At 38.9% G+C, this 22,619-nt stretch overlaps 1 protein-coding gene across 4 annotated transcripts in view; it reads right to left on the minus strand.

Moving 5' to 3' along the window:
* Positions 1-249: 249 nt before the first annotated feature.
* LOC115508045 (probable ubiquitin carboxyl-terminal hydrolase FAF-X) overlaps positions 250-22,619 on the minus strand; it is a 184,749-nt gene continuing 162,379 nt past the window's right edge. For 3 of the 4 annotated variants that reach the window (XM_030306448.2, XM_030306447.2, XM_030306444.2), the window contains 7 exons: positions 20,014-20,199; positions 19,389-19,609; positions 19,214-19,302; positions 16,338-16,494; positions 15,987-16,199; positions 15,213-15,308; positions 12,627-14,174 (listed from right to left, as the gene is read on the minus strand). In XM_030306448.2, the coding sequence (XP_030162308.1) occupies positions 14,037-14,174; positions 15,213-15,308; positions 15,987-16,199; positions 16,338-16,494; positions 19,214-19,302; positions 19,389-19,609; positions 20,014-20,199 (1,100 nt within the window). In that variant the 3' untranslated portion in view covers positions 12,627-14,036. Of the gene's footprint in view, positions 460-12,626; positions 14,175-15,212; positions 15,309-15,986; positions 16,200-16,337; positions 16,495-19,213; positions 19,303-19,388; positions 19,610-20,013; positions 20,200-22,619 lie in introns of those variants that run through there. The other variant, XM_030306445.2, reaches the window with a different exon arrangement.

The following is a 22,619-nucleotide window of genomic DNA, read 5'->3' on the forward strand; positions in this document are numbered from 1 at the left end:
CTTTCTTTCTTCCTCTCTCTCTGCCCCTCCCCCGCTTGTGTTTGCGTGCCCGAGCTCTCAAAATAAACTAAAAAAAAAAAAAAAAAATTCACCTTAGTGAATAGTTTAAAAATATGCTGCAAATAATTATTTTTAACATTCTCTTATCTTTCTAGGTAGAGATTCACTGACCATGATGCAATCAGAATTAATGTTGAAAACTGACCTCTATGCTTTAGAGTCAATATATAATGCAAAGACAGAGTCTGAGATGAAAAGGAATAGCTTTATTGCTTTGCCGGGCAAAAGACAATGCAGCAGACAGTGGTCTTCAAAAAGCTGCAAGGCTTTGTGGAAGAAGGGGCTGGATTGTTTTATAGGAAAATATGGGATCTGGCCAGTTTTGACAGGAATTGTATCTGTGCTGCCACCCTTCTTTCTTCACTTCTTTACGGTGTTACCAGGTTCTTGTAACAGAGGCTAAGAAGGGAGGAGAGGAAGAGAAGAAAAAGGTTACTTTAAAATTGAGCTTTGCTGTAGCATTAGTTCATTTTACTTTTGTTCAGCTTTATGCATTTACATGGTTTCAGTATACCACTGTTATTTTAAGTGTTCCATTTCTGTGGAAGAGGGGCATCATACTCATCTGGTTGCTTCCTGTCAGGGGACTTTTATGGTGTAAAACTTGAATTTGCTTTTCCCAGTTACCCTTTCTGGCTTTTCAGATGGATAGGGTATGTTTACAGACATAAGGCACAGAACAAAGGATAACGTTTAGCAGTGCATACATTCCTGGGATTTCTAGAAGAAAACAAGAAATCCCCAAGAATTTAACTCCATCTGGGATCCATGAGAACAGACCTGAGAACCAGTTGGTCAGAACTTGTCCATTCCTTCCAATATAGGAGTTTGATGAGCTAGAGATTGTTGCATCCAGGTTGTAACCTATTGTTGCATTTTTCCCACACCAGTCTCAGCTTGGTAAGTATTTACATATGCATAGCAGGATGTATTTGCAATCGTACAAACACCTCCTTGGTTGGCCAACATATAATCTGAGGCCATGCAATTCCGAATTACTTCTGTGAGGATAATATATTATCCTGAACCTATAATCACTGTGCGGGATCGGGAAGCTTCAGCAGTAGTCCCTTGTCCATTAGGGTGACTGGGTAAACTTCCTTACTGGATGTACAAGTGTGTCACAGTAATACAGTGCACACTGTGCTCTCAGAAGGCAAATCCAGCACTCAGTGGCCCATTTGGATGAGCACAAGGCCTGAACAGGGTGAACTAGGGAATTATCTCTCCATCCTAAAGAGAAGGCAAATAGAAAGTAAAGTATCATTGCACCATTACTCATTTTTATTTTCTTAAATAAGTATTTCAAATCTCCCAAGGGTTGACTTTTCTTTGGGACTGGTTCCGTTTAACCTGAATATGGTGCACCCAAGGTTAATTTATTCCAGCCAACTTGAGGGATATGTGGGTTGTCAAGAGAACATTGTATGGTCCTTTCCGTTTCTCTTCCAACTGATGATCTGGGCCCTGTTCTTTCCTCATGTTGAATGAGGAAGTCTAGCTGCAAGCCTTAAAAGTTTTGTGGTGCTTCTGGTTGGGCTGGATTTCTGAAAGAAACAAACTCATACATAGTTATTATTAGTAACTGATTCAATTGTTGAATATATCATTTTAGTTTTATTTATTGAACCAAATGTGTATTTTCCCTCCTACCTTGGGGTGTTAGGACTGACCTATAATACATAATCTCATAGGGGCTTAGTTGGAGCCCATTTCTAGGGGTCATTCAGATGCAGAGAAGGGCAATTGATAGGACTTGATCCCATTTCAGTTGTTTATCGGCATAGCTTTTTGTCTTTTCTAAAGTAGGATTCATTTTGGGGCACCTGGGTGGCTCAATCGAGTGACTCTGGGTCAGGTCACAATCTCACAATACATGGGTTCGAGCCCTGGGTAGGGCTGTGTGCTGAGTTTGGCGCCTGGAGCCTGCTTCAGATTCTGTCTCCATCTGTCCCTCCCCAACTAACACTCTGTCTCTGAACAGTAAACATTTTTTTTTAAGTAGGATGAGAATTTTTTTTTTTCCTATAGAGTGGGGCTTCCATGATGCATGTAATTTCCATTTAATACCCAAACCTTGCTTACTCATGGAGTTGCTACTGTAGTAAAGGAGGGTCCATTATCACTTTGGATAGAGGTAAGGACCCTATAACTTGGATTTAACTTCCTTAAGGAACACTTTGACAACCTTCTCAATTGCCTTTTCACTTCATGTGGGGAAAGCCTCCACATAGCCCAAGATATACACAGAGACTAGTAAGCATGGAAAGTCCCCAGTAGTTTGTGGGATTTGGGTAAAATCAGTGTGCCAGTCATAATAAGGGCATTCTCCCATATGTTATATTCCCACTGGAAAATTTATTAACTTTTAGATTATTCCTTAGGCAGACAGGGCAAATGTGGTAACAGGCAGTATCACAAGACCATGAGAACTGATTCCCATTAATGAGTAGGGTACCACCAGTCAAATTCGTATTCCTCTACCCTTTTGTTGTCCTCATCTTACACAGGAGAAAACTGGATCAAATCCACTTGGGGCAATAGGCTCCTTCAAACTGATGACTGGCTGCTGCTCATTTGTCTGCTCTATCTGCTGCTTGATTACCTTGAACCACACAAGAGTCTAATTTTTTTTTTTTTTAATGTTTATTTTTGAGAGAGAGACAGAGAGAGAGCGTGAAAGGTGGAGGGGCAGAGAGAGGAGTCACAGACTCTGAAGCAGGCTCCAGGCTCTGAGCTGTCAGCACAGAGCCTGACATGGGGCTCAAACCCACGGACCTGGAGATCATGACCCAAACTGAAGTCAGATGTTCAACTGTCTGAGCCACCCAGGTGCCCCAGCAGTCTAATTTTTGATGTCCCAGGTAGTGCATGCTAGCCATGGCCTTTGGCTCAGACCGAGTTTGCATGACAGCACATATCTCTGGGATATATTTAATATCCTGATTTCCTGCTGTCAGCAAACACCACCCATCCCATGTTACCTTGTTGATACTGCACCACCATAAACTGTATTTAGAAATCTATATAGACATTTTTTTTTCCCAAGGGAAAGTTGCAAAGCTTGTGGGGGTTTAATTCTGCCCTTTTGGTCATGTGCCCTGGGGGTGGGAGATTGTGAAGTACTCTTGCTTCACAACCCCCGCCCATTCACCATGCCATAATGTGCTTAGCAGTGTTTGTGGTCAAGAAAACCACCATTAGTAAACAAGTGCGAGTCAGCCTATGTCAATGGCTGGTCACATAAATCAAGCTTCCTAGAGTACATAGTTTCAAGAATTTCCAAACCATTATAGAAGAGACTTGTTTGAAACAGAAAGCAGCACAGCAGTTTATTTAAAGAGCTCATGGTCTTAAGTTCACTTATGTATTTTTAGAGAAAGAGACAGAGTGACTGGGGGAAGGGCAGAGAGAGGGGGAGACAGAATCCCAAGCAGGCTTGGCACTGTCAGCACATTGTGATGTGAAATTCGTTCCCATGAATTGTGAGGTCACAACCTGAGCTGAAATCAAGTTGGACACTTAACTGACTGAGCCACCTGGGCATCCCAAGAGCTCACAATCTTTAAAGTGACATTTGGGCTATCAGAAAGTATTGCTTGGGCTTGGGGTCAACCAATAGCTTCCCCTTTATTCTAATAGTACCAACACTTGGTGGGGCACCTATGTAACCATGGACTGTCCTAACCATAACATGAATTTTTCTGCTTCCTGTAGTAAGTCACAGGTGGCAGCCAGTGCACATTAGCACAGGGCAATACCGTTACCACACTGTCCAGGGACAGGACATGGCATTTTCCCATCATTTGTATTAGCACTCCCAAGGCCAGCCTCTGCCTTTCAGGAATACACAATTTAAAACTTTTTCAGGGGCGCCTGGGTGGCTCAGTCGGTTGAACATCTGACTTCACCTCAGGTCTTGTGGTTCATGAGTCCGAGCCCCACATCGAGTTAGCCTGATGTGCTAACAAACAGCTCAGAGCCTTTCTTTTCTCCTCCCCTGCCTCTGTCTCTCAAAAATAAGTAAATGTTAAAAAAAAATTATTTTTCGTATCAGAGTGTCCTAAGGTGGTGGTGGACTAAGGTGCCCATTTTGTCTCAAAGGCCTTTTGACAATCCAGACCATACTAGGGGCTCTAAATTGAGCCCTTTTAAGGCTTCATAAAGGAGCTTAGCCATAAGGCCAAAATTCACTATTCAGATTCTGCAAAATCAAGCCAAACCCAAAACCTGCATAACTGTCTCTGATTTCTTGGAATATTCAAATCCCAAATGGCTTGCTTTCCACTAGCCATTAAACTTCAGTTTCCCTGACTTAACAGGAAATCCAGATAGGAGACTTGCTGTTTACAAAGTTTAGCTTCCTAGTGGAAACCTTGTGCCCATACCAGCCCAAGTGATTAAACACACTGATGGCATTTTCTAGACAATGTTCATAATCAGGGCTGGCTATTAACAGATCAACATATTGCAATAATATATCTTGGTCTACATGTAGTCTGTAGAAGTCCTTACCTAGCTCCTTACTTGAATTAAGTAAGCGAATTTTTGAAGCCTTGAGGGAGTACAGTCCAACAATACTGGATAATGACCCATGTCTGGGTCTTGTCATTCAAAGGCAAACAGCAATTGAGACTTTCCTTCCAAAAGAGTATCAAAGAAGACATCTTTTGACTCCAACACTATAAACCATCTATAGTGTCATGGCACACTAGTCATTTGTATGGATTGTGGGATGGATATCCTAAACTTTATAGCTCTTAAATCTTGAACAAAGACATATTCCTCCAAATGAGGTTTCCTCACTGGTGAAATGGTAGGGTTACAGGGAAACTGGTAAGGGTGAATCAGTCCATGTTACTAGAACTGAAAACTAGTTGTAGGCTCTTACTACTTTATGTATCTATAGATCTATTGATCCATCCATCCATCCACCTTTTATAGACCCCAACCATCTATCCATCCACCCATCCATCCACCCATCCATCCACCCACCCATCCACCCATCCACCCATCCACCCATCCATCCAGTCTGTCTTGTCTTTGTCTATCTACCTACCTATATTTAAGTGGCCTCCATGACCAATGTGGGGCTTGAACTCATGTCCCTGAGATCAAAAGCTGCACTGTCTACTGTTTGAGTTGGCCAGATACCCTAATGTTTCCTCCTTTAAAGCCACTGTTTAATATGAAGAAATTTTGTTTCTTCTTTCAACAGTGCTACTATTGGAGTGGCTGACTTAATTCACCCAGGTATCCCACCTGCCCAAACAGTGGTACTCACTTGTTCACACAACTCAGGTAGTCCCAGGCCGCCTTACAGTCTTCTGCATTCAATACCATCAGCTGAAGCCTTATGGCACGATCTTGTAATCGTGATTGGCATTTCTCAGATGAGAAAGTTATTTGAGCATTTAAATTGCTTTTTATAAAACATCTTGCAGAACAAGAGGAATTGGACAATCAGGCATGTGTAAAAAACTATGTCTCAACTTCTGTTTACCTCATTTACATTACAGTGGCTGTGAGAGGACACTGTTGTACCCAACCAGTGACGCTAACCATAGACAGAGTAGAAGGACTTAATGAAGTCAGTTACTATTTAAGACCGCATAGATTTCTCCAGTATTTACCAAATAGTTTGGTTTAATGTGGGGTTTAAATTAAATGCATGTGGGGTTTTTGTGGGGCTATTCTAATAGGGGCCATTGATATGGCTCTAAGCGCTGGGTCCCTTCATTCACTATCCTTGTCCCATCCTTCCCCTTGAATGACCATCTGTTTCCCAGAAGTTTCAATGTGGCCTTCCTTTCCCTGTCTAGAAAACGTTGAGCAATCTCACTTCCTATGCCTTTTTTACAATAGACACATTGGTCTTTGCTCAACCTGGGATGTCCCGACTTGCACTTTGGTTGGTCTCTTTGACCAGATGACAAAAGCAAAACTCAAATCAGCCTCACCTTTTCTTCTTCCCTAGCATTATAAGTCTTGTATATAATCTCCACCAAACAGGCTGGACACAGCACCCTCAACTTTGTTTAGCTTTTGTCTGACGTCAGGAGCGCTCTGCCCAGTGAAGAACATTTTGACTAGCCGTGTATTCTCAGGGCCCTCTTCATGTAAATCAGTGTACTCAAATTTTTTTTTTTTTTTTTAATGTTCATTCATTTCTGAGAGAGAGAGAGAGAGACAAGTGTGAGCAGGGGAGGGGCAGAGAGAGAGGGAAACACAGAATCTCAGGCAGGCTCCAGGCTCTAAGCTGTCAGCACAGAGCCTGACACGGGGCTCAAACCCATTAACTGCGAGATCATGACTTGAGCCAAAGTTGGGACACTTAACCAACTGAGCTACCCAGCACCCTCAACCATTTTTTAAGGATCATCTCTACATGAAGAGTTTTTAGATTTCAACAAATCTGAGGCACAGAATGGACTTTGTAAGCCCAGTAGTAAGTGGTTATTTGACTTAGTCTGTTGGCTCCAATGGGTAGTTGGCACATTGGGAATTGCCTTATGCCCTTATCAGGTGGACCCTGTTGAAACTGTGTGCCCTGTTGGGTCTTTGAGGGGCAGACCATGCCTGCTTCTGGGTCATGACTTGGAAGTTCTTTCATTGATGGCAACCTCTCTCCACTCCTCCACTTAGCAATGAAGGGCAGAGGGATGAGAGAGAAACAGACTCAACTGCAGTGTTTTTTCTGTTACCAAAAAGTAGCTGCCCTAGTTATTATAAATTGGATTAAAGAGATTCACTACCCTCAAAGTTAACATGTCCTCATTCACTATTTTCCAGGGTTCTAGAGGAGTGGAACACAGGATGTTGCCATTGACATTTCCACTGCACCATCAATTTACTGCCTAGTTGTATACCATCCCTCCTATGCAATTGGACAAAGACCTGTATATGCAGAATATCATCCTCTTTCCCTTTTCAAAAAATCCAGAAGCCAGTCACAATTACATAAAACACCATGACCTTTTCTGACATACACTTATATAGTCAACCAACCAGCCAAAATTCTCCCTAGGGACCTGTTACATGGAATAGAAAGGATGCCTTCCATGTTATTTCACATACAAAAACTGCATGCTGTTCAGCAAATCCCAAACCTTGCCCTCTTAATGGAAGTGGTTTTCTGGTGATGAAATCAGAGTAAGAAATCTCTGGTTTCCTCTGTCCCACTAAGCCAATACCCACCTGTGTAGCACCTGCCACTTGAGAAACTGGGGCCTTAAACCTTACCTACAGTTTGGCAGAAGCTCTTGAAATACCACTTTCTCAAGTTTGAGGATCTGGTCTCCACAGAGTGATTCCATCCCTCCACTCCTCAAGGGAGACCTGGTGGAAAACTGCCCTAGGAAGCTCCAATCAAGCTACAAAGTTTCTGCAGGGGATTATCCCCAGGGACTCTTCACAGTTGCCAATTTTGTTGTTGAAAATGGACCGAAGGAGACTTATATTGAAAAAAATGTCATTTTGATGAGGCACCTGGGTAGCTCATCTGCTTGAGCTTCAAACTCTTGATTTCTGCTCAGGTGTCAATCTCAGGGTGTGAGATAGAGCCCTGCACCCTGTGTGTGGCTCTGCAGAGTCTGTTACAGATTCTTTCTGCCCTGCCCCTGCCTCAAGCTCTTTCTCAAAATAATAAATAAACATAAACAGAAAAGAGATTACTTGTTAAAAATCTCTATTCATGCCCTGTTGGCCCGCTCTCTCTCAGACAAAAAAACACAAAAAACTCAACATTAAAAAAAATTATACATGAATTTAGTACACAAATTTGTTCTTACTAGTGCATCTTGTTTTGACAAAATATACTTTCTTTACAAGCTAGTGGAATTGGGCTATTTTTAAAAAAATGTTTATTTTTATTTGAGGAAGAGGCAGAGAGAGAATTCTAAGCAGGTTGTGCACTGTCAGTCCAGGGGTCAGTCCCCACTTGGGACTCAATCTCACCAACACTGAGATCATGACCTGAGCTTAACTGAAGAGTCCCACCTTAACCAACCCAGCCCTCCTGTGGGCTACATTTGTTTTATAGGAGATGTTAAAGTTTTGCACATTTAAGGAATCTCTTCAAAACTTTCATTCTGCAAAGTGTCTTAGAGCTCAGACAGCAGGTTCAGGGGACAGAACAGAGAGATAGGAGACAGAATGAGACAGGCAGGCCTGGGGCCCCCCATGATGCAGCTGCCCTACTGGTTCCCTGCCCCTGAAGACCTGACAGGAGCCAAGCTAGTGACCTAACCCTTTCCAGTGTTCTGGAGTCAGTCAGGGAGTGTTAAGTACAGGACAAGGCCTGTCATACAAAAGTGATGAGGAATCTGATCTGGCTGACAGCAAACCAGCAGGGGTACATTGTTGGCAGTTGGGTCCCCAGGTTTGGCAGCCCTGATCGAAGACCTGGCATATACTTTCACAGGCCCCTTGAAGCTGCTGGTGAGGGCCCAATGAAGCGCCAAGAGAAGGTCATGGTCAAGTATGACCCTGGAACAGCATTCTTGCCTTTACTACTGGCAGGAAGAAGAAATCTTGGAGCTGGAGACTGATGTGTACAAATTCCTGGACATGCACAGTGATGATGCCTAGGTGGCTACGGTCAATAAGCTGCTGGTTGTTATAAACCAACTGAGGTCTTCATCTCTGGCCTGCTGCACAAGATCTGAGGCATGCAGAAGCTGAGGACAACTCAGAAAATAAGGGTCTTTGGCCCAGGTGAATAGTAACAATATCCCCCCACCCTCCCTCCCCAGTAGAAACAGCCAACACCAGGCTGTGGTATTCCCTATCCTCTGGACCATGGGACTTTTCTCTGCTCCTTCAGTTGTTTTTTTTTTTTTTACCACCTTGGTTTTCCAGTTTTTCATTTATTATTATTATTATTTTTTTTTGTTTTTAATTTTTTTTTTCAACGTTTATTTATTTTTGGGACAGAGAGAGACAGAGCATGAACGGGGGAGGGGCAGAGAGAGAGGGAGACACAGAATCGGAAACAGGCTCCAGACTCTGAGCCATCAGCCCAGAGCCCGACGCGGGGCTCGAACTCACGGACCGCGAGATCGTGACCTGGCTGAAGTCGGACGCTTAACCGACTGCGCCACCCAGGCGCCCCACATTTTTTATTATTATTAAACTGATGGCACATTCTGTGTTTTTATATTGGCTCTGCATTGCAGCTCTTAGTAAAGCTAGGCTACGCCTTTGGTGCAGCTGAAAAATAAGTTTTAGTGGTATAAGAATATTTCCCATTTAAATTTTATACAACCATGGACAGTGAGTTGTTAAAATGTAGTACCTTCAAAATACAGACCCAAATTGGAAAGAATTAAGCTTACTCTCCTCCTCTCTCATTTTAAAAACAATTTCATTGTTAAGTAATCCCTACATCTAACATGTGGCTCAAAATTACAACCTGCTGCTGAAGAGCTGCATGCTGAACAAATGAACCAGCCAGGTACCCCATCTTGGAGAGAACTTCTAAGCCGTATAATGCCCTGCAAACAATGTGTTTACATATTGTGTTTACATATGTATCCAGGGAACCTGAAGTCATGCCAGACAACCTATGCTAAATGTGATTTACAAAGGGGTGTTTGCTCCATATGGTATTAGTTGACCTCTAGAGAGGCTGCAAATCATTTCAGCCATGTAAGTAGTCTACTATATCTAAGTGACTGAATCCTAATAAAAACTGGACAGTAAGGCTCGGATGAGCTTTGCTGCTCGTGCAGTTCTGTGTGTACTCTGTGTGCACATTACTGGGAGATGTTAGTGCTGTCCACAACTCCAATGACAGAGGACAACAGCTTTATTTTTAAGTAGACTTCACGCACAACTCTGAGCCTGAACTTACAGCCCTGAGATCATTATTTGTGCTGAGATCACTTAACTGACTGAGCCACCCAGGCACCCTGAGGACAAAAGCTTCATAGTGTACTCTCCAAGACTGTGTCCCACATAAGTCTACCCTTGGCCGGTATTAATCCGTATCTTTTAATTGTAATACACCATAAATGAGGTTGTAAGAGCTTTCAGTGAGTTCAGAGTCTTCATAGTGAATTATTAAATAATTGAATCCTAGGATGATTTTGGAACAACTGAATGTTACCTCTGTTGTCAGAAATGATCAGCAAGAATAGCTCTCAATGAAACAACTGGTTTGGATAGAAGAAGAAGGCAGGAGTTAACAAACCTTTGATTTCTGGGAGATAACACAGCTACCCATGGAGTAGGATTACTGCTGCCGAGACACTGCTCACTAAAGGTAAAAGTTATCAATGTAATTTAGAAACGGTCTGACTCAAGTCCTAGATTATTGGCTACTGGGTATTTAAGGAAATTTAAGATAGTAATAAATATAAAATTCTTGGTGTGTTGGGGCAGATTCTACTGCTAGATATGCAATGGGGGTATCTAGGTGGCTCAGTCAGTTAAGCACCCAACTTTGGCTCAGGTCATGATCTCAGGGATCATGACTTCGAGCCCTGCATCAGGCTCTGTCAGCCTGCTTTAGACTGTGTCTCCCTTTCTTTCTCTGCTCCTCAACTCATGTGCTGTCTCTCACTCTCAAAAACAAACATTAAAAAAAATTTAAAGAACCAACTTGAATTTCATATGCTACACTTTTTCTCAACAAATGCAGATGTAATACAAAAAAAGTTAGAAATATAATCTCTATGGTTTTAAAATTGCTAGTTACTACGAAAAACCTAAAAGAACAGATAAATTATATATAGTGGAAACAAATGTTCCCCTTTAATCCTAAATTTATTTCTTAAAATGTTTTTTAAAAAGTTTATTTGAGAAATATAGAGACAGTGTGAGCAGGGGAGGGACAAAGAGAAAGGGAGATTTGGGAGAATCCCAAGCAGGCTCTGTACTGTCAACATAGAGCCCGATGTAGGCTTGAATTCATGAAACTGTGAGATGAAACTCATGACGTTAGCTAAAACCAAGAGTTGGACACTTAATCAACTGAAATACCCAGGCACACCTAATCACAAGTGTATTTTTTAGTTCAGGGGCACCTCAGTCAGTTGAGCATCTGACTCTTGATCTTTGCTCAGGTCATGATCTCATGATTCATGGGATTGAGGCCCTGTGTTGGGCTCTACTCAGTGTGGACCCTACTTACCATTCTGTGTCACATCCATGCTCATACTATCTCTGAAAATAAATAAATAAATAAAAAACCAAGTATATTTCTTAGTTCAGCTCAACGTAGGCTTTTTGTCAAAGAATTCCTTACTAATCCAACTGCAATACCATTGAACTGTGCTTGTTAATTTATAGAAATGAAGACTCTGTTCACGAACTTGCCCTGTCAAGTAAAATTTCTTTATGATTTTCATGACTCAAAATGAGTATTTGTGTGGTCATTCATGGACATCCACAGAGCAGGAAAATTTTTTAGGTGCTTGATGTGAATGGTTTGAGATACAGCTAAACACAGCTGAAAATGTGCATCCGTATTTCAGCTACAGACTTTGGATCTATGGAGAGGCACATTCTGTTCTTTATGTTCGGTGGTAATTCTGTTTAAAAAATGGGAAAAGTGCTTAGCTCCCCAGTGGTCTTATGCCTTAAAGAGAAATCACAATTTATTTTATGTTGGAGAGAGAGAGAATATGTACATGAGCAGAAGACAGGATCAGAGACAGAGGAAGGAAGAAAATCCCAGGCAGTCTCCATGCCTAGCAGAGCCTGACAAGGGGTGTATGATCTCATCATGACTGTAAGGTCATGACCTGAGCCAAAATCAAGAGTCAGATGTGTAACCAACAGAGCCACCCAAGCGCCCAGAGAATTTAAATTTTAGAGAAGGATGCCTTATGAATGAGTTTTGGTGCTGTTGGCATTGAGTTAAGTGTTAATCAGCAGTATATATTAAATGAAGAATCTTTCAAGAGAAACACAAAACAAGGTTATGTACTGATAGGTTGATGAAACTGTAAGCACCAGTTTGCATGATTCTAACCCAGTATTTCTCTAAGGAACCTAGGTTCAGTATTTGTAAACTCAGTGTTCCTAGTGACTCCAGAGAAGACAACAACTGTAAACAATAAGAAATGACTACAAAAATGTGACAAAAGTAGAAGGCTGATTAATATTGGATTTTTTCAAGTGCCAATAGTTTTTCTTTTCTCCAAATCCATAAAGAGCAAAGAAAAAACCATTTTAAGCACAAAAAATGTCTGAAATGCTGAATTCAGCATTATGCCAAGCTGTGCTATGCAAATAATTAATTTTATTTTATTTTTTTATTTTTTATTTTTTTAATTTTTTTTTCAACGTTTATTTTATTTTTGGGACAGAGAGAGACAGAGCATGAACGGGGGAGGGGCAGAGAGAGAGGGAGACACAGAATCGGAAACAGGCTCCAGGCTCTGAGCCATCAGCCCAGAGCCTGACGCGGGGCTCGAACTCACGGACCGCGAGATCGTGACCTGGCTGAAGTCGGACGCTTAACCGACTGCGCCACCCAGGCGCCCCATAAATAATTAATTTTAATGAAAGTATAATGCTTAAGAACAAAAGAATAATGAACAAAAACAAAGAAACAAAAGTCTTCTTAAATCAAATTCTATTTGTGAATTCAGCAAAATAATTTCTATAAAACAAAACAGCAAAATATTTAAATAGTATAGGACACGCCGTATCTGTTTGCAGGAATATTTGGTTTTTAGGCGGTTCCAAAATATTACACACATTCCAAAGTTACCAATTCTTTTTTAAATATAGTATTAACTCATGAGTTTTGAAGAATCCTGAAACAAATGTTTATTCTAAAATAGTATTTCAGAATTATATTAACCAGAAGTTTATGCTTTAATTAAACCCCACAACAATAAGAATTTTGGAATGGAAAAAGAACTGGGACAATTCTTGCTTTCAAGTAAAACTGTGACTGACCAGAAAACCAGCCAGGTATCTAGGTGCAATGGTACTTCAAAATATTGTGGATTTCTGATGATGTCCAATTCAGTGGACTTCTTTAGAAGTTTCACCTTATAAACTCTATCATAAAACAAAACAAGCACACAAAATACAGTCGTCTATTACGCTCCATACATTCTGGCATATTTGCGTATCTGTATATTTGTTTTAAAATTCCTATTATCAATACTTTCACATTGTTTATCCCACCCAGAGACTGAACTGTCAAACTTTAAACACGATGAATAAATGAGTAACTAAAAACCTCTGGTTTGTCACATTTCTCCTCTTGTTTTATATTTACTCTAGGTGTAACAAAACCTCTGGTAACACAACTGTCACTTTGGAGAAACTGCTGTATACTGGTAATTTTACTTTTTATTGGCTACACAAACTTAGTGTGAGGCCATGCTAAATGTTAAAGCATAACTATAGCTTTAAACTGAATTAACCAGAATAAAAAAGTAATGAGAAATATCCAGAAACAATGTTACATCACCAATTTTTCCACATCATCCACACATTTCAAAGGTTACCAATCAGCCTTATATAGCTCTAGTAACTAAGAATTAACAAGAAACCAATGGGGTGTGACTGATAACGGATGGGCTGTTTTATAGAATGTTTCTGTTTTTCTTCTTCTTTTTTTGGTAAAGAATTTGATCCAACTGCCATGAAGCAGACAATACTGGATGCAGAATGCAGCAGACGTAACAAGAAAATTATTTTTTTGGTAGATCTTTAACTCTTCATCAAAAAAAAATTTTCTTGGTTAAGAATTAACAGTCAAACATTAATATACTATATACATCTTTGCCATTTACAGATTAGTGTCAGCCATTTAATACAAAACACTATACACTTTCCCCTGCAGGTGGCTTATATATATTGACGGAAAATTTCTGCAAATGACAGTGAATACAATCTCCGCTCCATATTGAACAGCTTCTCTAGTTTGAATAATAGCCAGACACAGAAAAAGTTTGGATAATAAGGCCTGAGTGCATGGTCTTAAAAGGAAGCAGTTAATGATAGGCATTTTACTGATCCTTCATTTGAGATGAGGGTACTTCTTCATTGCCTTCATAATTTTCTTGTGTGAGCTGGCCAGTTTTTTGATGGTTGTTCAAGTGATGTGCTGCTGGCCCTGTATATGGCTGTCCATGCACATGATTATTCTGAGAGGGTGAAAAAGACTTGCATGTCAAACTTTTCACATACTAAAATTAAAAATCATGGGCTAAAGTTTGTCTAAAAGTAGACACATCTCTTCTAGGGACTTATCTTTTAAAAACTGTCATGTAATAGTTACAAAATAACCTACAAATCAACTCTGATATTGTAAGGAATGTAAGCATAATATGATAAACTGTTTTGAAAATGTGACTTCATGATAAAATTTGATTCTACATTCACAAAGGAGGTATTTTAAAAGTGTTTATGACCCAAATGCTACACCTAAAAGAACTGGTTCTCTGAGAGTATTCCCTAGACCAGCAGCAACAGCATCACCTGGAAACTTCTTTGGAATGTAAAGTCCCACCTTTAATGAATCAGAAATCCTAGAGGCACGGAACTTAGCAACCTGTTTTAAAAAGCACCTTTATAGGATTCTGAGGCATATAAATTTAAGAACCACTGCCTTAAAAGGCCTCAATTAGTCATGTTTGTGGTTTAAACCACAATCTTTCCAGAAAGATTTGTCCAAATTCTTGTTTCTGAATGAAGGTTTCCTTATGGATATTTCTTGTCAGAAATCTATCATTTTTCCAGTGACTCATTTATTGAAATCTGTCAAACTGCTGATTTTAAGAACATCGTTACTGCACCTGAATACTGGGGCAAAAGTAACCAAGACATTCACATCGTAACATTTCTTCTGATAGTTATTAATTTAATGTTAATAAAATTTATGTTAATGTGAAATATCACACACTTAAATTAACTATTGCAATTAGTAGAAGAGGGCTATGTGACAAGGAAAAATACCATGAAAAATACCATGAGGATAGATTGCAACATGCTGCAACATGACCTCAACTCTAACCACCCTTCCTCTGATCATCTTGGCAAAGCTATTCTAGATAATCACTTTATTACTTTATACTCACAACCAATAATTTATAAAATATTTAAGAAAAATAATTAAATCCTCTTTAGATAAAGTAAAATAATTTGGTGAATAAAAATGAAAACAAAAAACACAAAAAAGTCACCTGTTGACAGTGAGATCCAGATGGATGAGGATATAATGGAGTATCTTCTGGTAGAGATGACTCATGCTCATCTGGGGCATCTTGGTCATCTGGCTCCTAATTTTAAATATTTAGAAATTAATAATTTGATTATGAAAGCAACTTTAATTTATTTTAATCTCTTTCTGGATAAAATTTCTTAAAAATCCACAAGGCTGACCTCATTAACATTTTTTCATTTAAAGCAAATACAATAATTAACAGAGGAAAAAAAATAGACTTTCCTATATATATATATATATATATATATATACACACACACACATATGTATATATATATATATATTTTGTTTTTTGATAATTTCACAGAAATACCTCCAAAAAATTCTAGCAAAGGAGTTAATAAACTCCTTTGATTACTAAAAAACAAATCAAGCAACAATAGACATTAAAGCCAACAAAATAACATACAAATTTTTTTTTTTTTTTTCAACGTTTATTTATTTTTGGGACAGAGAGAGACAGAGCATGAACGGGGGAGGGGCAGAGGGAGAGGGAGACACAGAATCGGAAACAGGCTCCAGGCTCTGAGCCATCAGCCCAGAGCCTGACGCGGGGCTCGAACTCACGGACCGCGAGATCGTGACCTGGCTGAAGTCGGACGCTTAACCGACTGCGCCACCCAGGCGCCCCAACAATACAAATTTTTTAATACAATGAACCCTGGCCTATAAAAATAAAAATTACTTTTCTTTCTTCCATTTTTATCTGCTGCCCATTGGTGGCTTTTTTTACCTCCTCTGGACAGAGTTCACAAGCTTTTGCAAGTGTCATCCTCGCACTATGTGATCTTTCTAAGAAATAACCATTTGATGTTTCATTGCTTTGCACTGGAGGAGACCAATTATTATAAGCATATTGAGGATTGCCAGTGTATGGTCTTCTTTCAAGTTCATCTCCAAGCCATTCCACTGCCCAGGTCCACTTTCTTTTAAGATCTCCATTACCCTTCAAAAGAAAATAAAACTGTGTGAAAAAATTTAGAATAATTTTCAATGTTAACTTAAATTTCAAGTCCAAATTTTCACAAGTCTTTTAAGGCAGTCTTTTACAGATTACTACATGATTTAAGAAAAAAATTCTCACCTGTAATATTTGGTAAGCAATGGGACAATTGCTAAAGAGTGCTACCATACATTTTATACATTGGTATGCTCTTTTTTGATAGTGATTCTTAGAGCGCTGGATTGTATCAAACAAACCATCTCGATCATCTGGGATTCCTTTAAGTGCATTATGAATTCTAAAAAGAACCAGATATAAAAATTTATAATATCTACTAGCTAACACTGTGCCTAGTATCATTCAATACATGTTTTGATGTAAGCATCTAACCTATTTACTTCTAGAGTTACTTACCTGAGTATGCAGCATTAAAAATAAACCCACTTAATAAATGAGAAAATAACTACAGAATTCAGCTTGCCTAATGTCATAAAGCTAGGAAGTTGGGAAGATTGCTAAATTGTGAGCTGAGTCTGAAGTATCACACAAATTACTGTCAATCCGTAATTATTTTGCTATCTCACAGTTTAAGTGCATTATCAGTGGTAAATTAAGGATATCAATATTACATTATTTTTGTTAAAGTTAACTACAACTATGTCTGCATGACTGCTTCACTTGAGAAATTTACTCTGGAGTTAGATCATTTTTAAAATTTATTTTATTATTTACTTATTATTATTATTATTATTTGAGAGAGAAAGAGAGAAAGAGTGCACAAGCAAGGGTGAGGGGAGCAGAGTGAGATAATCTTTTTTTTTTTTTTAAAGTGTATGTGTTGGGGTGCCTCAGTTGATTAAACGTCTAACTTTCTCTCAGGTTATGATCTCATGGCTGGTGAGTCTGAGCCTCATGCCAGGCTCTCTCCTGACAGCTCACAGACTACAGCCTGCTTCAGATTTTGTCTCTAAATTTTTTTTGTACATTCGTTTATATTTGTAAGGAGAGACAGGAGAGAGACAGAGCATGAGCTGGGAAGGAGCAGAGAGAGAGAGGGAGACACAGAATGTGAAGCAGGCTCCAGGCTCTGAGCTGTCAGCACAGAGCCCAATGAAAGGTTCGAACTCATGAACGTTGAGACCATGACCTGAGGTGAAGTCAGATGCTTAACTGGTATTTATTTTTAAGAAGAGAGAGGGTGTGTGTGTGAGAGCAAGTGGGGGGATGAGCAGGGAGAGAATCCCAAACCGCATTCTGTGCTTAAACCCATGGCCCTGGCTGGGATCATGACCTGAGCCAAAACCAGGAGTAGTACATTCAACTGACTGAGCCACCCAGGTGCCCCCAGATAATTTTTTTCTAAGACTGCAGATTCCAGTGACTATGCAAGTGGAAGTAATCTGACAGTACAAAATGAACCTGAAATCTACACCATTAAAATACATGCACAGTGGATAAAGCAATCTTTTTGGCAAGAGTCATCTTGGATGATTAGTGATTTCAATGCAGTTCTAACCAAATCTCAGTATAACATTTTATACAGCCAATTATATCTTGTTCTTCTCAAAAACAAACTAAAAACTATTTATGGGCAAACAGATGCCTTATTTCTTGTCACGGAGGACCTAGTCTAGAAAGTTCTCCTTTTCATCATTTATTTTACTTATTTACTTATTTTACATCATTATATTCCAAATCAAAAACAATTTTTTGGTATTGTGACTTTCTAAAGTTTATTTATGTAGGTAATATCTACCCTCATTGTGGGGCTTGAACTCAGAACCCAAATATCAAGAGTTGCATTCCAAGCCACACCACCATTACTTCAACTGTTTATTATATATAACTAATTCATATTGTGTTTGTCCTGTTGTCTTGGCACAATAGTAGACACTTTGTAAATATCACCTATTGCTTAGTGAATAAACTAAAACTAATGTTCATTAAATGAAACATTATGGCTCATAATAAAAATACTTTACTGATTTCTTCACAAAGCCCACTATTTTATGTATTAATCCAGAATTTATACTTTTACTATATTTGCTTGGATGAAACAAGATGGCTGAGTAGGATTCATGTGTCTAAAGCATACATAAGAATACACACAGTAAACAAAATAAGTTCTTTACACTAAAAGTAAAAATTACATCCCATTAAAATAAGCATCTTACAAAATTTCAAACTCCCAGGGTGCCTTGGTGCCTCAGTTGGTTAAGCATCTGACTCTTGGCTTTGGCTCAGGTCCTGATCTCACAGTTTCGTGAGTTTGAGCCCCACATCGGGGTCTGTGCTGACAGTGTGATGGAGCCTGCTTGGGATTCTGTCTCCCTGTCTGCGCCTCCCCGACTTGTGTTGTCTTAGTCTCTCTCTCAAAATAAATAAATAAACTCAAAAAAAAAAAAAAAAAGTCAAATTTCCTCATGATACTGAAATAGGTACTGAGTAATAAATGATTGTAAGTTGGAGCTTGTTATACTTTTATCTCACGGTGACTGAGATAATGGCATTTAAACATTAACTGATTTGTTTGGAATCTATGATAGTGAATTAGGTTACATAACAATTTTAAAGTTGTCTGAAATTGAATCCTAAATTCAAGATTGTAGTGATTAAGTACTACAAATTTATTAAAAAGTGTAAGGTTATTCTGAGGTTTTTCTTTCACTGTTATGACGAGTGGTGACAATTTGTTGTATTTGTTTCATTAAAGAAATCATGCTAAAATAATGCCAGTGGGGAGAAAAGCAGGCATCACCTGGCAGAACTGGGGAACCAATTCTAAATCATCACTTGTAGACTGAATTTTTTGGCAAAGAACACAGACAGGAATTTGGAGAAAAAGTCTTTATATAAAGACTTGTTAGTATGAAAATTTTAGTTCTAAAAAGTTACCACTTATAAAATATAAACAGAGCTTTAAGAAGTAAAAATGTATTTGGCTGCTAGCAATTTCCTTATTTTTAGAATCTAAAAAAAAAATGTAAGTATTCTGGTAGCAAAAAATATGTATCTACCTGTGAGTCTGCCAAGAATCTTCAATAAGTAAAATCTGCAAAAGTAAATCCAAGTATGGCCGAAGTTCGTAAGTGTATGAATATGCAACCTAAAACAATAAAACATAGCTGAGTTCCTAATTTAAGGGAATCATGAATCAAGTTATGGACATATCAATATTTATTTTCCATTAACCTGCCAGAGAAGTTCACTGAGGACAGTGGATGAGAACTGAGGATTCTCCCAGCAGCAAAAACGAAGCAATTTGATGGTTTCCTCTGAGTTACTGCAGTCTTCAATAATTTTCTTCACATAACTTGTTCTCACAAATAAAAGGTCTGCCACATTCTGCTGAATTGGCATTATAGGCTGTGATAAATTAGGATCACCAAAAGGATTGGGAAGAGGGGGATTACCTAGAATAGATTTGTCATCAATGAAAAGCCAATAAACTTCTATACAAAATTAAGATACTGAATTTTTTTACATGAAAAACTGATTATAAATTAACTTTCCTAAGCTCAACAAAACATTAAAATGATCAGATATATACCAAGATGGGAAGATGCAAAAAACCATGTTTTTTTACCAAGTTAAAATTCTGAAGTAACCATTTCATAAATAAGGCATTTATCACATTAGGGAGTAAATTTAAAAAAAATCTTCTAACACGTGGAACAACTTAATGGTTTAAAAACATAGAAGAATGGACCTTCAGACTCTTACTTCATTTTTATAAATATTCAGAATTTTAATGAAGTACTATAGTAGCCTGCCATTAATTTTAAATCATTGTATAGAATAAAACATTTTACTTTACCATTGATTGAAGACTGCATTCTTGATGAGACATTGCAACAGCGGATCAGCTGAGACACTACTGAGTATAACTTGCCCAATTCAGCATACTGATATTTGATTGGAGGACCTGGTCCTTCATCTAAAGATACCAGCATGAATGTAGCAGGTACACTCAATTTCAAAAGCTGTGTCTTTTCTGCCATACCTATAAAAAAAAGGGAGAAGAATAATGTGCAGGAGAAATAAAGAGACAAAAAACAATTAGAATGGCAGGTACTGAATAAAAAATAATATACTTGCTTATACTTTTTATGATTAAAGCTCATTGTGTAAGCTGAAGAAGTGCAGACTGCATAACTGCTGAAAGTACATTGATTTAGTTTATTCTAACTGTGAAATTGTGGCATTTTGATTATACTGAGCTCTGATACTGTTTGGGGCCTAGATAGCAACTCTCATCAACATATGGTAAAGTGATAAAGACAGAAACAAAATTAAATGAGAAATTAAATTTCTTGGGGCACCTGGGTGGCTCAGGCCATGATATTAGTCTGTGAATTCAAGCCCCATGTCGGGCTCTGTGCTGACAGCTCAGAGCCTGGAGCCTGCTTTGGATTTGTGTCTCCCTCTCTCTGCCCCTCCCCCACTCATACTCTGTATCTCTCTCTCTCTCTTTCTCTCAAAAATAAATGTATTAAAAAAAAAAAAAATTAACCTTCCCAAATGGGCTCCTCCTCTTAGGTTTCCTCTGGGCAAATTGGCACTATTATACCTTGGTCTTTTTTTTTTTTAAAAGATTTTAATTTTTTAAAGTAATCTCTATACCCTATATGTGACTGTAACTCCCACACCAAGATCAAGAGTCACATGGTCTACTCATGGAGCCAGCCAGGCACACCTACACAATGGTTTTAAACATCTCTTCTCTGGTCAAATATCCAACCTTCAAGTTCTGATTTTCTTATAATGAACTTCTAAATCTGTCCATGTTCTTTTTTTTTTTTTTTTTTTTTTTTAATTTTTTTTTTTTCAACGTTCATTCATTTTTGGGACAGAGAGAGACAGAGCATGAACGGGGGAGGGGCAGAGAGAGAGGGAGACACAGAATCGGAAGCAGGCTCCAGGCTCTGAGCCATCAGCCCAGAGCCCGACGCGGGGCTCGAACTCACGGACCGTGAGATCGTGACCTGGCTGAAGTCGGACGCTTAACCGACTGCGCCACCCAGGCGCCCCTGTCCATGTTCTAAATCTAAATCTGTCCAGTCTATATATAAAGCAGCAATGATCTTCTCAGCTTATAGATCAGTTTTACAATGTTTTGCTCCACTGTAATCCAGTTTTCACTGCAACCTTAATTTTTTTAAATGTTTGTTTATTTCTTGAGACAGAGCACGAGCAGGGGAGGGGCAGACAGACAGGGAGACACAATCTGAAGCAGGCTCTATAGAGACTGACAGGGGTCTTAAACTCATGAACAGTGAGATCATGACCTGAGCCAAAGTTGGATGCTTAACTGCCTGAGCTACCCAGGCACCCCTAGTCAGGGTAATCTTTCTAAGGTAAAGATTAATTAAGTAGCCCCTCCTTATTTTCAAGGATTATGTTCCAAGACTTCTAGTAGGTTCCTAAAGCCTAGTGAACTAGTAGTGAACCCTATATATGTTAACTTTTTTCCTATACTCACATGCCTACTTTGTAAATTAGACATGGTGATTAACACCAAAAACAATAAAATAGAATTATAACATAATGTAGTAAATTATATGGATGTGATCTCTCTCTCTCAAAATCATCTTATTGTGCTGTACTCACCATTCTTGTGATGATGTAAATGAGATGATAAAAATGCCTGTGTAATGAGAACTAGCAAGGTGTATCCTGCTGTGATATAGTGTTAGGCTACAACTGACCTTCTGACAGTACCTCAAGGGGAGGACTATATGCTTCCAGACCATGGTTGACTGGGTACATATTGAAACCACACAGAGCAAACTGGAGAAGCAGTCTATTGGTGGTCTACTATGGTATAATGGCCTTCAATGCCCTCAATCAACTATAGACTTTCTCACAAGACTTGTCAAAAGACCATGGGGTTACAGTATCTTACTAATTCCTTCTTCTACCTCATATCTTTCACCAATTGAAGTCAGACTGAGTAATTTCATTATCTAAGGAGCCCTTCACTCTAGTTACCAATGAATTCATTTTCTCCAGCAAGCCCTTTCTTACTAAGTGTAGTTCAGATATTCCTTGGATGTACATATTAGCATTTTGTATGTTCCCTTGTTTCCTATCCTATTAAAATTCCTTTATGCATTGTAGCATTCCCAGGACCACAATAAAGATAGGTTTGCATTGTTTTATGTGAAATTCAAAAAGATTGATAAACATGGGATGCCTGGGTACTCTGTTGGTTGACGGTCTGACTCTAGGTTTTAGCTCCAGACATGGTCTGACAGTTCATGGGTTCAAGCCCCGCATCAGGCTCTGTGACGGCACTGTGGAGTATGTTTGGTATTCTCCCTCCCACATCTCTGTCCCTTCTCACTTGTGTGCTCTCTCTCAAAATAAATAAACTAAAAGCAAACAAACAAAAAAGGACACACTTAAAAAAAAGGGTGAAAA

This window comes from Lynx canadensis, chromosome Y (assembly GCF_007474595.2).
Source record: "Lynx canadensis isolate LIC74 chromosome Y, mLynCan4.pri.v2, whole genome shotgun sequence".
Taxonomy (NCBI): Eukaryota; Metazoa; Chordata; class Mammalia; order Carnivora; family Felidae; genus Lynx; species Lynx canadensis.